General features: G+C 39.6%; 1 protein-coding gene across 5 annotated transcripts in view; it reads right to left on the minus strand.

Annotated features, from left to right (window-relative positions):
* MYOM1 (myomesin 1) overlaps nucleotides 1-18,421 on the minus strand; it is a 180,653-nt gene that overhangs the window by 125,098 nt on the left and 37,134 nt on the right. For all 5 annotated transcript variants that reach the window (XM_049900248.1, XM_049900246.1, XM_049900245.1 and 2 more), the window contains exons 4-8: nucleotides 15,663-16,020; nucleotides 14,879-15,036; nucleotides 3,133-3,225; nucleotides 1,188-1,276; nucleotides 1,012-1,074 (exon numbers count right to left, since the gene is read on the minus strand). In XM_049900248.1, coding sequence (XP_049756205.1) covers nucleotides 1,012-1,074; nucleotides 1,188-1,276; nucleotides 3,133-3,225; nucleotides 14,879-15,036; nucleotides 15,663-16,020 — 761 coding nt within the window. The remainder of the gene's footprint in view (nucleotides 1-1,011; nucleotides 1,075-1,187; nucleotides 1,277-3,132; nucleotides 3,226-14,878; nucleotides 15,037-15,662; nucleotides 16,021-18,421) is intronic.

Here is an 18,421-nt window from a genome sequence, read left to right on the forward strand (position 1 = left end):
CTAGCAGTTGTCATTTAATGCTTGGAAACTAAGATGTTAGGGTTAGATTACCTTTCTCGGTCTGACCATTATAAGCTTCTAATTATTTGAACAGTGATAGAGATTTTACATTTATTGCTTCCCATGAAAAGAAGTTCTGATATAGATGAAATGTTTGAAGTTCTCAAATTACCACCAATAAGAATTTTTCAAAAGCTTATAATTTATTATTTAATTCTTAAGTCAGTTTTGGTAGTTTTATTCACTTTAAATTGTACTTCATAAATTCATGTATTCATTTAATTATTAATTCATTATTAAACACCTACTCTGTGTCAGACACTGGAGTTCAGAGATAAAAGACCCAGTCTTCCCTTGAAGTGGCTCATGGGCCAGTTAGAGAGACAGACGTGTAACACTTGACAGTGCCCTTCGTGACTGATGCTCTGATGGAAGTGCCTTGGTCTCATAAGGGACACCTAATTGGGGTCAGACACAGATTTCCTGAGAAGGTGAAGCTGACCTGGGTATTGAAAGATGAAGAAAAGTGCTTTGGTACAGTTCAGATGTATACGTGTGTGCGTATGTTCTGGTGGCACAGTGGTTAAGAGCTCGGCTGCTAACCAAAAGGTGGACAGTTCAAAGCCACCAGTTGCTCCTTGGAAACCCTCTGGGGCAGTTCTATTCTGTTCTATAGGGTTGTTACAAGTCAGAATCAACTCAACAGCAATGGGTGTGTTTGTGTAATGATTTTTTTTTCAGTTTAATACAGAAAGCCTTAAAAGCATTTTTCATTTTTGTTCCATCATATCTGGGTTTTTTTGTAAAACTAGAACAAAGTAATTAAATTCAGAGAAGAACAGCAACCAGAGAATCTAAAAACTGAAACTAACCCCAGATCCCTAGTACATGCATACTAGCATACATTATGTGTTATACATATCTTATGCATTTATTTCAGCATTATATAATAGCTTATTCTGCTGCATTTTAAATAGGGATGAAATTTAGCAAACATATTTTTAAACTTACAGCTGAGGGGCAGGGTGGAAACTCCGGCATGGAAACAAGTCTCATCAAACTCTCCTTTATATCCTAAAAAAGAAAACAGAAAGGGATGTAAACTGCTTCACGATTGATTTTTTTTTGGCAATGGGGAGACATTTTTTTAAAACACACTCTGAATAAAACAAGTCCAGCAAACCTACTCTTTACCACGACGGACGCATACGCTGAAAGCTCTCCTTTAACGTTCATCGCCGAGGCCCGGTACTGAGCTGTGTCTTCAAAATCACATCTGAAAGAACATCATAGAAATGAGTGGCCATCATGGTGACACTCCTCTTAATTAATAACAGTAATATCAAGGGACTCCCTGCTAACTCAGTACATGCAAACCAGTATCTCACGAATGGCTCTTCAGGGACTCTTGGCAAAGCTATTGTCTGATCTAGTGAATGATGGGAGTTTATACGGTCCACATGATCTACTGCATTTTCATGCTGGCAGCACGGAATGGGAGAACATTCATAGATCGCTGTGCCCCTAGCCCGGGTTCACTAAAAATATAAGTAAATAAGCCAATAAACTGATAAGCACATAAATTACAGAATGAACACTGTTATTACAAGCTTGTCTCAAGTTATATTGGGAGCAGAAAATGTCTAACCATATATCTTTATAGCAGATGACTGCCTGGAAGCATAATGGAGGGGGTGGACTGCTAGCTATCTTACCCTCAGCAATAAGTTTCATTTGGGGGGCATCACGGCAACAGCGACGAGAAAGAAGCAGCTTCTCCTTGAAGGCCTCCAGAGCCTCCCTGATCCATAAGCCAGATCCATGCTGGTCTAATACTTTGTTCTACAGTCAAAGCCTAACTAAGTTATTTAGACCTGAATTCTACTAAGGCTCAGGCCACAACTGGCATTTCAGTCCACAGAACAACAAGAGGTGGCATTTGGAAGTGCTTCTAAGTTATAATACAGAAATCAGAATGTCTTAATAACAGAATGAGGGAGAACATGACCTCACAGAGAGATGAACAGGCTAAGATTTCAAAGAAGGCTCTTTGACTCTTGTCACCACCAGTTCCTGTGTCCTCCATCTTTCCCTGAGGTTCAGTTTCATTAGTATAAACTTTTTCCTTGTTGAAATTTTATGGACATCAATAGAACTCCAGTGGAGGTAAATACATCTGTTTTTTATAACTATTTAATTATGAAAGCAGCCACATAGCTTGTCTCAGTAGAACCACCAAGCAGCAGATACTGTGTTTGGCGAACATCACAAGGTCCCAGGGTTTTGTTTGGAGCCCAACATCACTTGTGTCAACTCCTCTGATCTGAGGAGAAGGGTATAAATCTCTTGAGATTGTAGTTATGCAAATTTTATTTTGACATCTCAGCATTTCATAGTTTTATCTGAACTGAAAATGGTGGGAGCTTATTTAGCTTTTTCATCCACGTAACTAGGTTTGGATTTCAGAACCCTCTTAGGAGACAGGATAAATCTTTGAGGACTTTAAAATTTTGACATGGATTCTGCTTTCAACATTTGTTTTGGATTTTGCTTTACCCTAAGATAACCTATCATCTGGCCCTGCGACACACACACACACAGAGATAACAGTGCACGTGATCAGTTTCCTGGTGCTCCTGGTGTGCTGAATGGAAGAACAGTATCTCCAGCTTTAGCTTACTTTCAATGCACCCCACCAAATCTCCATGGCTTTAAGTTATTAGTCTAATGCATATATCATCAAGAGTATGATGATGATGTTGATTTGGAACTCTGAAAAAATAACCGAATATAAATGCCTAACACATACAACTTATTTTCTTACTAATGACTAGGAAAACCTCTTGTATATAAAACAATAAATTAAAAGATACTTATTAATTTTTCTTATCATCTTTGGCTAAATCCAAATATAAAATCACTTGGCAGGTAATGCAGGCCTGGTAAGTATTAGTGATGTACATCATTGCTAGGTATACACCAAGAGAAGAAATGTCTGTGAATTCTCCTCACATTACACCAAGACTACACTGGACTAGGATAAAGAGGGGGAGCAAGTTCCATTAACTGGAGGCACGAGGCACCTCCTTAAGCCACTGTCAGGCAATACACGTGGACATTGATTTCTCTTACGCATTAATCTCCAGAGTGTGCATCCCATATCGACTTTCAATAATATACTTTCCAGGATTTGCGTGGACATTTATGGGAACCTGGTTTTTATACCTGTAAGACAATGGAAAGACAATGAAAACAACATGAAGTAACTTAAAGTGTAAATAACTTTATGACTACACACACACACACACACACACAGAATTCTTGTTGTAGGAAAACATGTAAACATGGCACTCATAAAAGTGGCATCTGTCCAATAAATAGAAATCTACAATAAGTTAAATAGTACACTATATGTAAACACAATAAAACATCTTGATGAACATGCTTTTCTCTTCCACAGAAATTACATTTAAAACAGCTGACCATTCATAAGAATATGGATGAATCTCATGTACAAAATGTTGAGTGAAAAAAGCCAGACACATCTATGACACTACACTGGTCTCACCTAGTATGGAGCAAGGGAGAAAGAAGAAAACCAAAGACACAGGGAAAGATTAGCCCAAAGGACTAATGGACCACAACTACCAGAGCCTCCACTAGACTGGGTCCAGCACAACTAGATGGTGCCCTATTACCACCACCGACTTCTCTGACAGGGATCACAATAGGGGACTCCAGACAGAGCTGGAGAAAAATGTAGAACAAAATTTTAACTCACACACACACACAAAAAGACCAGATTTGCTGGCCTGACAGAGGCTGGAGAAACCCTGAGCGTATGGGCCCGGATACCCTTTTAGCTCAGTAATGAAGTCATTCCTGAACTTCACCCTTCAGCCAAAGGTTAGATAGGCTCATAAAACAATACAAGACTAAATGGGCACACTAGCCCAGAGGCAAGAACTAGAAGGCAGGAGGGGGCAGGAAAGCTGGTAATAGGGAACCCAAGGTCGAGAAGGGAGAGTGCTGACACATCATGGGGTTGGCAACCAATGTCATAAAACAATATGTGTATTGTTTAATGAGAAGCAAGTTTGCTCTGTAAACCTTCGTCTAAAGTACAAAAAAAAAAAAAAGCCAGACACAAAAGAGACACAGTATAATGATTACACTTACATAAAGTACAAAAATAGAAAAGACTAATTAATGCAGCTAGAAGTCAGGATAGTGATTTCTCTTGGGGAGGCGGTGCACAAAGGAGGCTTCTTGGGTACTGATGATGTTTTGTCTCTTGATTTGGGTTCTAGTTATGTGGGTGTGTGCAGTCTATGGAAATTCTTCAAAGCTTGACATTTATATATAACAAGCATGTTTGGTATGTATATTATACTTCAGTAAATAAACTAAAAAAAAAAAAAAAGTTGACCATTGTTGAAATGACAAAGCAAAAGGCTTTGTGTTAGGGGTTTTATTGCTGTTGTCTGAGGATGAAAGCAAAACATTCCTCCTACTAACATCCTTGCATGTTGTTAAAAATAATGCCATTGCATTAAAAGATCATCATATTTAGGTGTTTTATTTATGAGGAGCCCTGGTGGTGCAATGGTTAAGTGCTGGGCTGCTAACCGAAAGGTCGGTGGTTCGAACCCACCAGCTGCTCATCGACAGAAAGGTGTGGCAGTCTGCTTATAGGACAAAGCAGAGCTGTCTCATAGGATTTCCGAGGAGTGCCTGGTGGATTTGAATTGCCGACCTTTTGGTTAGCAGCCGTAGCCTTGGAAACCCTACGAGACAATTCTATTCTGTCCCATAGGGCTGCTGTGAGTCGGAATTGACTTGATAACAATGGGTTTTATTTATAAGCAAGCAAAGCTCTTGCCTTGGAAGAGTTTATAATACAAATCATGAAGAGAGAGAGAGAAAAAAAAAAAACTTTGATAAATAAAAACTAAACAACCCTTTTTCTTTTTGTTTCATCCTTGGTCAAACCTCTCAACCCTCAGAGGGTGGGGCTACCCCTGAGGGGCCTCTCCCTGAGACACTCTTTTCCTGGGATGTAAGTGGCTCCAGATTTGGTCATCACTTCCTCAATTCTCTCAACAGCCTGTGGCTATGGTACCAGGCCAGTTTTACCACCTGTGATGATGATGGTTGCTTACATTAATTATATCAGACTGCTGTCATCATGGAAAGAGCAGTGCTTTGTTCTTAGTGACACAGACATTCTTGATACAGATTTGTCTTCCCTGCACACAATGCTTCTGCCAAAACTACCATCCATGGACTTACATAATGTCTTATCCACTGTCATGATATCCTACACAGCATTGCCTCAGATCTAGGAACTCACTTCATGCCAAATGAAGTGTGGTAATGGGCCCATGCTCATGGAATTCACTGGTCTTACCATGTTCCCTATCATCCCGAAGCAGGTGCTTGATAGAATGATGGAATGGCCTTTTAAAGACTAAATTACGGTGCCATCTATGTGGTAATACCTTTCAGGACTGGGGCAAGGCTCTCCAGGAAGCTGTAAATCAGCATCCAATATATGATGCTGTTTTTCCCATAGCCAGGATCCACAGGCCCAAGGGGTGGAAATAGGAGTGACATCACTCACCATTAGCCCTAGTGACCCATTCACAAAATTATTGCCTCCCCTCCTTGCAATCTTATGCTCTGCTGGTCTAAAGGTCTTACATTCAAAGGGAGAAATGCTCCCACCAGGAGACACAACACTTATTTCATTGAACTGGAAGATAATAATGCCACCTGGCCACTTTGGGCTTCTCATGCCTCTGAATCAACAGGCAAAGAAGGGAGTTACCATACTGGCTGGTGTGATTGGTCATGATGACCAAGGAAAAATTGGACTATTATTACATAATGGAGGTAAATAAGAGTATGTCTTGAATATAGGAGATCCCTTAGGGCATCTCTTAGTACTACCATCCCTTGTCATTTTGACAGGGTTAACCCAATTCTGACAGGGCTACTAATGGCCTTTTTATGTATCAGAAATGAAGGTTTGGGTCACCCCACCAGGCAAAGAATCATAACGAGCTGAGATGCTCATTAAGGATGAAGGGAAGATGAAATGGGTAGTGGAAGAAGGTAGTTCTAAATACTGGCTATGACCATGTGACCAATTGCAGAAATGAGGACTGTAATTGTTATAAGTATTTCTTCCCTTTTTTGATATATGTTCATGTGTGTATGTGTGTATCAAATGTCTTAATTTTATTCTCTTCCTTGTCCCATTACTTATTATAAAATACAAGATGTAAAAGGGGTTAGTGTGTTTTTGGTTATATGCATGTTAATTGTATCATGTTAAGTGAAAGTATGGCTTTATAATTTTCTTTATTTGGAATTTATGTATAGTTTAAAGAGATGTGTATAGGTGTCAAGTTTATAAGGGGTGGACTAAGATGGTTAAGTTTATGTGTCAACCTGACTAGGCTATGATTCTCAGTAGTCTGGTCAGATACCAGACTGATTGCTGTTCTGTAATGTAATGTAATCACCGTCCACAATGTGATCAACCAATCAGTTGAAAGGATAGTTTCCCTAGAGGTGTGGTCTGCATCTAGAACATAAATGGATACTGTGGCAGAACTCACTCTCTCTCAACCCTGCACTCTTCTCATCACCTGATCCAGATCTTGGGACATAAGCCTGCAGAAAAGTCCCACAGCCTGCCACCTGACCTACAGATTTTGGATTCATCAGCTCCCGCAATTCCGTGAACCAGCAGAGGTCTCCAGTTTGCTGCCTGACCTATGGATTTGGCATAAACCATTTCCTTGAAATAAATCTCTCTCTATATATTTTTACGTATATACATCTCACTGGTATTCTCTAGAGAACCCACATGAGACATTACCTAAGCCATTTTCTGCCCAGAAGGAGCCTGGAGTTCACTTGCTTCCCTTCCAGACACTCCACTCAACATGTACAAAAAACATAAACAATATGGATAACCATAGTGATGCTCACAGAGCATTCGCTGTGGACAGGCAGTTTTCTGAGTGCTCTGTGACATACTAACAGATTCAATCCTCACAATGACCTCTGAGACAGACTATTTCTAAAATCATTTTCCAGATGAAGAAACTAAGGCATGGAGAATTAAGTAGCCTGCCCAAAGTCGAAGAGCAGAGCTGGAATTTGAACACCGGCAGTCTGGCTCTGACATATGTCAGACTACCACTGCCCAACTGTTCTTACTTCTTCAGACTTTGGAAATGATTGTAAGGAGGGGTGGGGGCAGGGAAATCGGTGGACACGGAGAGAAAGAGGATGAGAGAGAAAGTGTAAGTTAGAGAAACAAGTCCTGAGAGACAAGATGTCTTGAATTCTAGTTTCAGGTGCTGCCTCTAGCATGCTAATAGTGCCTGGAAGAGTCATTTCCTGTCATTGGGTGGTTTTTAGGACTTTCAAATGAAAACATGATCCCCAGGGCCCCTTCCCCTTTACTGCAGCTGCTGGTGCTGCACTAATGACACCACTGACTTGCATAAAATCTCTCAGTGGTTCCCGGTGTTTCCAGGATAATATCCAAGCAGTTCAGTATAATCCTTTCTAATTTGACCTGAAATTTTCTTTCCAGTTTCATCTTTAATAAGTTCCTTCCTCTCTCTAACTGATACACACACATATACGCAATACACACACACCCTATGTCCCTAAAACACTTTATTCATTTTCTACACTTTTCTTAATGCATAAATGTCCTTCTCCACATAGCAAAATCCCAACTCATCCTTCAAGGCTCAGCTGAAATGCCACTTCTTTAATAAAATTCTCCCTGAAATCTCACACAATGTTAATTGTTCCTGGCTTTTTGCATCAGTTCAAATAGCTAGATACAACCTGTGCCGGCTGCCACTGAGTTGATTCCGACTCACAGCAACGCTATAAGAACGAGCAGAACTGCCCCACAGGGTTTGCAACGAGGAGAAATCCAATCAAATCCAGCTCTTTTAGAAAGTGTAAAATTAACACAATTCTCTCCTGCTTTTAAAGAGAACTTTTCTCTTGTTTCATAGAGTTTAAAAAATGTGGATTCAAACTGCTGATCTTTTGGTTAGCAGCTGTAGCTCTGAACCACTGTGCCACCAGGGCTCCAGCTAGATACATTTACCAAATTATGGTTGCTATGTGTCTCTTCTACTAAGTTGTCAGTGCCTTGAAGATTGGGGATTGAGTTTTATCCACATTTACTTCTATTCCCACCGCCAAGGAAGTATGAGTCAGTCATGGAAAAACATAAAGTATGCAGTGTTTGTTAAATTGGATTGAATAGAATTATTGTGTAATGAAACAGGTTAATTATAACTTCATAATGTTTTGGCTGAAAGAATAGAGTTCTGACAAACATATACTTTTTTTTTCATTGCCATCGAGTCAATTCTGACTCACAGCAACCCTACAGGACAGAACAGAACTGCCCCATAGGGTTTCCAAGGAGCGGCTGGTAGATTTGAACTGCTGACCTTTTGGTTAGCGGATGAACACTGAATCACTGCGCCACCAGGACTCCACTATTTACTTTAGATACGGGTTACTTTAAATAAGTGCACTTGAAGAGAATAAGTTGAGGCCTTTTGGGTCTCAGGTCCCTCAGATGTAAAAATGTAACATTTGGGGGTTGGGCTAGCTCAGGATAGCAAATGTATGGTAGGAGCAGCAGCATAGCCTTCTCCTCCACCCGCAGAAGATAGTGCCAATTGATTGTGGGGCTGCTGCCGCCCAGCCCAGGAGCGGCTCAGGCAGCTGTCTCAGCCTAGGCTTCAGGCAGCCAGGACTCTTTGATTAGAGATGCTCTGTAAAAAGAAATCCACTGGCCACTCCTCATTTCTGACATTCCTCGTTTAGGTGAATGACAGGGTGGAACATGATAGTCAGCGTGTTCTTCTGATTGAATTGGTTTAGTACATTTCACACTTGACTCAAAAGCTCCCTCTTGCCTGGTGTTGTCCATGTGTTGGAGTATTTTCAGCAGTTTCTCTTAGCATCAGAAGAGAAATATGACACCAAAGGCTACGGCATGTGCTGCTTGACCAAGCAAGTGGGTGGCATTCAATTTGACTTCTGACCAAAAATGTTCTTCATCTCTATAAACTATGAGTTAAAACAGTAATTTGTAGCTCCTGGTGTTACTTCACCCTTCTTGCTTTCCAGTACTCCACAACTGAGCATCTTAGTTCCTCCCCCCTCAACTAAACATCCATAGCTGTTCTCATGTGACCAGCTGGTAAACTAAATTGCTTTAACATATTCACACACGCACACCAGACAATACTTTCACTCCGGCGCCACTAGCCTTTCCTGTGGGAACTCATGTTTTAAAGCAGTGGACAAAGATTAAGTCAGAAACCAATTCAATGACATTCTTCTAGGAATTTTCGTAATGAGACCTTCAGGTTTTGGGTCACTCTGTAGTTAAGTCAGAGAAGAAATGCAGAATTTGGGGTGTGCTCTGTATATATACTTTAAAAAAAAAAAAATATATATACTTTAGGGCTTGTTATTTCTGGAAAGTGAAATTCCAAACCATCCAGTCATTGGCTAATTTTGGAGCACTTTGTGACCCACACCCCGGGATTAATTGTCAAAAGGTTTCTTAAATCCTTGTGAATACATAGATGTACACCATTTTCCTTATCATATTCACGTAAAGTCTATTAACTATATTAGTTAATGAGCTTTCATTATACTTTAAGTGGTTCTAGAATAAAACCCTGACACTCAGGGACTTTTCATTTATGTATATAAAACACATACATCATTACCCACACAAATGCCTGTGGATATTGGGCTGATGTCAATAAAGTGGTTACAGTAAACTCTTTCGTAGTGTAAATTATGAACAAGCAAAAAGGCTTGATTTTTTTTTTCCATTAACAAATGATGCTTGTCAAAATTGATCTAGGTTTCAGAGGGGAAATCCAATCAAATTTAGCTCTTTCAGAAAGTATAAAATTTAGACAATTCTCTCCTTCTTTTAAAGAGAACTTTTCTCTTGTCCCCTATTTCATACAAGGTAAAAAATGTGACTAGATAATACACTCCCTTCTATCCAGCTTCTTCTCATAGCTAACTGCTCTTCTCAGGTTCGTATGCATCCTTTCAGTTCTGCGATGCACAGAAAACAAATACAAGTATAAATTCTTTTTCCTCCCTTTAAAAACCAAAGTATAATCTTTTGTGCAAGTTATTATATAGATATAGCCTATTAAGTAAAAAAATCTTGGTTTTCACTACATACATATTTTCCCTTCTTTGTTGACAAAGGAGTCCCTGAGTGAATGGTTAATGTGCATGGCTGCTAACCAAAAGGCTGAAAGTTTGAGTCCACCCAGAGGCAACTCAGAAGAAATGCCTGGTGACTTACTTCCCCAAAAATCAGCCATTGGAAAACCTAGGATGCACAGTTCTATTCTGACACACATGGGTCGCCATGAGTTGGAATCAACTTGACAGGAACTGTTATATATTTTTTATGTTGACAAAGGCTTCCTTCAAGATGGTCCACTGCATTGTTGTGTTACAGTGGTATTCTCTGCAGCTAATGCTCCTACTGAACCCAGTCCCAAAACAGGCTGTCTTCTGCCCTCAGAGAGGGCTGGAAACAGGACTGTGCCCCTCGGCTGTCTCTGCACCCGGCACTGATGAGTGATGTGTGCTGCAGTCACTTGACACTGTCAGGGTAACCCCTGGGTTCTGTTTAAATACACTGGGTCAGTAACGTGGGATTGGCTGAAGAGCAGCTGCTGTGTGTCCACATCGTTTGTTAGACCTTAGGGACCTGGAAGACCTGAGGATACCTAGTGGAAACCTGGAGTCAATCCTTCTTTGGAAAGGGCTCTAGGGGAGACCCATAGCCCCAGGCATAAATGTCTTTGGAAGATGTGATTAAGGACTCAGTTGCTAGAGGTGGAGGTTGCATGATGGCAGGAAGCATCACCACAAACTGATTCCTTTACCTCCTTCTATTCAGGAACAGCCCTGGTGGTGCAGTGGTTAGGCGTTTGGCTGCTAACCAAAAGGTCAGCAGTTTGAATCTACCAGCAGCTCCTTGGAAACCCTTTGGGGCAGTTCTTCCCTGTCCTGTAGGGTCTCTATGAGTCAGAATCGACTCAATGGCATAGGTTTGGTTGTTCAGGAAGAACAAATCAGACTTAGAAGAAATACAACCAGAATGCTCCTTAGCAGTGAGGATGGTGAGACTTGGGCTTGCTTACTTGGGACACATTATCAGGACAGACCAATCACTAGAAAAGGACACCATGGTTGGTAAAATAGAAGGTCAGCAAAAACGAAGGAAATTCTCAATGAGATAGATTGACACAATGGCCACAACAATCCACTCAAGCATACCAACGATGAGGAAGATGCCCCAGGACCAGGCAACATCTCCTTCTGTTATACGTCCATTGCGATGGGTCAGAGCCAACTTGATGGCAGTGAACACCAACCACCCTTCAGGGAGGGGATTCTCAGTGTTTCTCTCATGCTTACACTCAGCGTCAGGCACTGGAAGCTGCAGCTTCAGTTGCAAAAGGGCACAAAAGCCATTAAAGTAATCACCAAAAATCTTGGTTCTTGCTTGGGTTGTGAGTTCTCAGCTTATCGAGGGGAAAGATGCTCACCGAGGATCGCACATTCTGCACCAGCATTGCAGAGTAAATTACAACTCTGTCTTATTTTTTTTTTTTAAAGGCAGCATGCCCAGGACAGTATACTAATCCCATACAGAAGTTTCCTACCAGAGGTGGGTGAGGTGGATTTACCTTGAAGCTAATGAAGCTTAAGTTTCAGGACCTCTAACCAGTATGGGCCCCTAGAAGGCCCTATGCCCAATTTATATTTATAATATAATATATAAAATTTATATTACTAACTTTATATTCTTTTCTGCAAAGAAAGTCCCCAAAGAGTATAAGCTTCATGTTCCACAAAACCTGGACCAGGTCCTTTTATTGCCATTGCCGATTTTCAGTTCTCTGCTAGCTGATTACACAAATTTCACCTTTATCCATAGATAAATCTTGCTCTCAGAAGTACAGTTAACTATTTTCTCAGTTGCCCACTGGTTCTTTTGTTTTAATATTAAATTTTTAATCAACTTGCAAGGCAACAGGACTTTCTGTGAGTAGCCCTGATCTGTCCCTGCTGGTAGGATTTTTGATAAAGAGAACAGTGGCTAGGACCTGTGCTTTGCATCAGACTGAGAATATGTTGCCTTCTGCAAGCACTCAAAGGGGTGTAGGAACTAGAGAAGGGGCGTTCCAGTAAATGAGGCTCCCCATCTTTCCTGAGACAAATCTTGTCTTTGGCCCTCACTTTTCCATGAAATGAGACTCTGAGACATAAAATACAATTATATTCATACATAAATGAAATATACCTTTTTCTCACTTAACAATAACAACATGGTTAGGTTCCAAAGACCAAGTCATTAGGTAAAATTGGTGTTATGTGAAAATGGAGGATGACCACATCAAATCACAAAATGGAGGATGACTACATCATTACATAACTGCCAAGTTACATCATTACATAACTACCAAACCACTGAGAATCACGGACCAGCCAAGCTGACATGTAAGCTTAAATCATTAAAGCAAGTGTTACTCTTGCCTTGCACCTCGGTGTTCAACTGCCAGATGTATGTCGTTAATGCACAAAATAGTCAGATAGTAAATTTTTTACTATTGTCATAAATGCAAAATGTTGGATAACAAGATAGTCAATAAGTGAGGAGAAAGTGTAAATATTTCAAAGCCACACATGAAAGATTTGGGGGTTAATTGTACCTCTCAGCTCTATTAGTGATGATAATTGGAAACTGTTGGAGTTTTTTTTTTTTAACTGAGTTTCTAAATATTGACAGTTTGATTACCTTATTTTTTTTTTTCTGGGGAGTTTTTATCTTTTTTATTTGTTGGCTTTTCCAGGCCAAGAAAACACAATGTAAGGAGTTTAATCTCCAAGGTTGAGCTCTGCCTTTCAGAAATCCTTTCACTCTAACCTGATAGCCCCATAAATGGTATGTGGCCAGGGTTTTATTCTAGTTACTGTATATTTACCAGAATAAACAAATGCTTAAGGATTTAATATTTTTCTTCAGAGATTGTTTTATGCCCTTTTGAAAGTCATCTTTAACTTTAATTTCAGAAAAGTAGGAACCCAGAGACAGGACACTAATAAACATATTTACTCAATTAAGGGATCAATTCTTCATTTATTATCAATATATTTTAATTAATAAGAGAAGAGGAAATTCTTACTAGCCAAATAGTATTTCTTAGAGCTGAAAATTTACTATTCTCCATGGAGTTCTACAGGAAAGTTTGGACTTTTTTTCCTGAAGTAGGAAGTAATCAGTTTTTCAAGAAGAAATGTCCCTTTAACAGGCCAGTTCTCTATAGTCCCAGAGGGTGGGCCAAAACTGTCAAAGGCAGATTGGTTTTAAAAAATCAGTTTACATGCTTTAAGATGTAAAAGAATACCTTAGTAAGTCCTACTTTCATTGAAATATGTTCCTACATTTCTCATAATACTATAATTTACATATAATACCATAAATTATTTTCCTTGATAATTCATAGCTGGCTCTGGGTTTCAGTCTTTGGTTCTCAAACAGAAGGATTCTGAAAAGAGTTTATATGCACAGAAAAACTGTAAGTAAATTCAAAGTTATCGAAATCAGTTGCTGTCGATTCAATGTCAACTCATGGCGACCCCATATGTGTCACAGTAGATCTGTGCTCCATAGGGTTTTCAGTGGTTGATTTTCAGGAAGTAAATCATCAGGCTTTTCTAAGGCAGCTCTGGATGGACTCGAGCCTCCGACATTTCCGGTTGGCCAAGTGTGTTAGCCATTTGCACCACCCAGGGACTCCAAAGTTATCAAAGGCTGATTGCTATCACAGGTGAATTTTTAGACATTCAGCACCTGCTCCTAGGGGTAACCTTCAACAGTTAAATGAGTTTCTCTTGTCATCTACCTCCATTTGTGCCAGCCAGGTGTTTGACCAACATCAGAAACAACAGAAAGGTGAGGAGGAGGACGCTCTGTGGGTGACAATACCACTCCAGGTAGCATTCACTCTGCGACACGCGGTTTATTTACCATCACCCCTGAGATAAGAAAGCAGCATGCAAAACACCTGTGTCAGAGAATAAAACAGCAAACGTCTTTTTTAATTGTCTCAATCATTCTCATACTTCTGCTCTCTGTGGCAGATATTCACGATATGTGACAGGAAGTTCTGGGTTTAGGGGTCACAAGTTTATTGCCAATTGCAATAGAATAAAAGGAGAAAGGGGGGTTTATTCATTATGGAAAGAAAATGTCTTAAGGTCCCGTATGAGTAGCGTCTCCCAGCTGAGATACGCCTCTTTTTTTTTGTTTGGTTTCAGAAAGCACACTGAGACTCGGCTCAGGTAAGGAGCAGAAATGAGAGCCCTCTGAGTTTTAGTTATTTTTAAAAAGGCAGCATTGCTTCTACTCACACTACGATACCTATATTGTAAAGTTCACTAATGGAAGGAAAATTTTCTTTAACTTTTATGGTCCTTTGTAGTTACAGATATAATTTTCTTTGTAAACATGTTGACTAAATTTAACAGTTTATAGAAATAAAGACTCATCTGTATGACGGGATTCTAAAGGGTAATAATGTATCAAAATATGCAAGACTGTTCTTTCTTCTCATGCATAAAATACTCATCCCAGCATTCTTTTTTTATTCTTTTGAAACTCTACACAAAACTGCAGATGTCTTCCTTGACTCCTGCACACTGAGGGAAATGGAACTTCATGTAATCAGTTCTATAAGTATTTTTCACAAAGCTGACATACCACGTGAGACGAGGTTCTGGCCAGCCTGACACCGAGCAGTGCAATTTTACATTCTCCTTCTCCCACACAGTATGCGAATGAGGCTTAATGGTGAACTCAGGAGCGTGAAGAAGGCTATCTTCGTTCAGCTTTTTATGATACGCCTCGGTTTCTTCCAACTGGAAAAAAAAAATTACCACACTACTACTAAACCGAAACAACCTGTGCTACTTAAATGTCGTTGTTGGGTGCCACCAAGTCAATGCCAACTCCTAGCGACTGTATGTGACAGAGTAGAACTGCCGCAGAGGGTTTTCTTGGCTGCAATCTTACGGAAGCAGACCACCGGGTCTTCTTACTATGGAGCCACTGGGCGAGTTTGAACTGGCAACTTCTGGTTAGCAGCCGAGGGCTTAACCATTTGTGCCTCCAGGGCTTCCACCTAAATAACAAATATAAACCGAACTTATTTTTCCATTTGGAGCCTTGTTTTTGCAGCTAGACAAAATGCACTCCCCTCCTCCCTTTTTGAAGCACATGTAATTATTTAATACCTAACATTCTAAGTTTAAGCAATATTTCTTAAGGTTCTTAAAATATACTCCCTGGAGTTTAAAACTACTAGGCTTCCCTTTCTTTGACCTATACATTTTAATGTCTTCTCTCCTTATTGCATTTTGCTTCTCCACAAAACCACATATTTCTAAACTTGAAACAAATAAATTTATATCTACACACACACACACGCACAACCTGTTCCATGCATTTCCATTTTTGTAAGTTATATTAACTTGTCTTTTCTTACTGTTTTTCTCAGAGACAGCTGTTCTGCCTTTTCTCGAATTGCAACTTTCCTTGACTTCTTCTCAAAAGCCTCCTCTTGCTGAAGAGTGGATGTGGACTGTTTGGATACCATGGACTGCTTGGATGCTGTCGACTGTTTGGATGCTGTTAACTGCTTGGATGCTGTCGCCTGTTTGGATGCTGTCGCCTGTCTGGATGCTATCGCCTGTTTGGATGCTGTCGCCTGTCTGGATGCTGTCGACTGTTTGGATGTCGTGATTCCTTCTTCACTAGCAAGAAGATTCCTCTGGGCTATATACGCAGCAGCTTCTTTAATTCTTTCTTCTTCCGTATCTGTAATTCCACTGATATGCGCTTGGCTAAAACATAATAAGAACAAAACATGGATACTGTGGATGGCACTGATAAGACTACCCTGTTTTACCAAGTTCAATGTACCAGACCTCCAACATAGTATACTTTGCCCAAATAAAACCTGACAGAAAAACATGGTAGATCAGGAGCAAACTCTTCACATTCAAAAGTTAACGTTAGCACCGATAATAATAATAACAACAATGATAACACCTACTATGTCACTGGTGCTGTGCCAAGTGCTTTTTAACATGTTGTTGTTAGCTGCCAAATCAGCCAGTTATCTCATTTAATGCTCACAACAACCCCCTGTGGTAAATTGTCTCATTTTTATTTTACGTATGTAGTAATTCAGAGAAGTTACATAACTGGCTGGAGATCACTGTACTCGTTTGCTTAGTGCATTTAAATATAATTTAGTTTACAATAAGAGATTAAAGTTGTGACTACCTTTCAAGAAAAGATGATATTGTAAGATGAGACATAGTTTTTGTGCTTTAAAGCCTGTGATCCTGACATATGACTTTGTGCTTGACCTGGATGCTATAATCCAACAGACGTACTGCATTGCGCAGAACTGTTGCATAGAAAAATAAGTTCCAGATTTTCACAAGATTCTTATGCCTACTGTTTTCTTTCTAAGATAACAGAGGTTGTGTGTATGTTGTATGTGTGTGTGTGAGTGTATATATAACAATCCTCATCTGTATTTGCATATAGCTATGAAACAGTCAAGCCTGCAATCAAAGTAGTAACATTTATAAAAGTCATCTGTCTTTATTGGTTATTGATGATGATGGCAAGTGAGAGACAGGAGGTAACATCTAAAAGTGTTGTCCCCTAACGTAGTACTTTATAATAGAATTTTCACTGTGATTTGTTAATGCTGTTAAAAATAGATTATTTTTAATCTCCTTTGTTTTGAACCCTATCAGATGGTTCAGTAAGGGAGTATATTGATCATACTGAAGATTCGCTTGAAATTCTGAGTCTTCTCAGGCCTTTTAACGCAGAATTGCCCGTTTGCTTTTCTTAGAGAGGAGTGCTTCCAAACGTACGTAAGCGAACACTGCTGTTGTACATGCAAATGCCTGGCCTTCTGATGAGGAAGAGGGTTCCACACTTGCTATAAGGCTGGAATTTCTCCTGGAATATTACTAGAACAGTGAGTAGACAAGATGAGTCAACTTTCTTTCTTACTAAATTTAGTGAGTAAATTTTAATTTCTTTCTCCTTACATTTGTCTTCCCAAATATTAATAGGGAAGTCCCTACTAATGAAATCAGTAATATATTCACTAGTCAATTTAGCAAAAAAAAAAAAAGTAAGATGGGAGGTGTTTAGCTTAGTGTCCTAGCATAATTAGCTCTCACCTTTTTTTCTGGAATGAGATAGGAAATAAATGAATACAAAATAAACCATTGTGAGAATTTGTTTGGAATTCTCTACAGCAGTCAATATACGGTGTAGACAGAGCTTTGGAATATGATTCAATATGTACAATAGTTGATCATATCCAGTGCTAGTCTTGCGCCAAGCTGAGACAATGCTAAGTGAGAGAACTTTAAGTCTGACCTCACACTGCTTCCAACAACAGATACCCTGGCATAGCTCTAGAGGGCAGGGGGGATTCATAGCCTCCTTGCCTCTTCCATATAGAAATAACTGAACTTCAAAACTCTAATTACGTATTTCACGTGAGAACTTGAGCACATTTTTAAACACATCTGTTGGACCTAAGCTAGCAAGCATATTTCCCTTTAAGTAAATATAAATATATGTCATTAGTAACTCTTCTATAACCTGAGCACAGAGCAAGAATCTGATGTGACATGTTGACAAAAGTACACTGCTACAAATTAAAAACAAATAAATGCATATACCTCCCCAGCACTCTGAATAGCACTGATGGTCTCAACTCCAAACCTGTCACCTGCAGGGCCAGTTTCTTTCCCATCCTCCTTGTCTTAGGCTGTTAATACTGTCAACGCCCAACACCGTAATAGAACATATGAAACTGGGTCCATACAAAAAATAGAGGAGAACTGTAAACGAAACCCATAAGATCAATTTTCTCTCACATTTTATTTTACCAGAGGTTATTTTGTATATTATCATTTCTTGAGACTGGCCTGGGAGAGCCGGAATGGTTGGTTTGGTGGGGAAAGATCTGGGAGAAGACATGAAGAGTGCATGTAGGCTAATGCTAAGTTGATGTGGTTCTTAAATGATTTTTTTAAAACAGAGAGAAACAAAGCAGAAAATAATAATATTTTATTCTTCTAACTTAGCCATCTCTTATAATGACTACTTGCATATATAAACTAACTTTGTAAAGAATCTAAGTCTGGGCCATCCTAATCATTCCCTTCTGTTTGCAGTGATGCTGGGTGATGGCAAAGACTT

This window comes from Elephas maximus, chromosome 11 (genome assembly GCF_024166365.1).
Source record: "Elephas maximus indicus isolate mEleMax1 chromosome 11, mEleMax1 primary haplotype, whole genome shotgun sequence".
NCBI lineage: Eukaryota > Metazoa > Chordata > Mammalia > Proboscidea > Elephantidae > Elephas > Elephas maximus.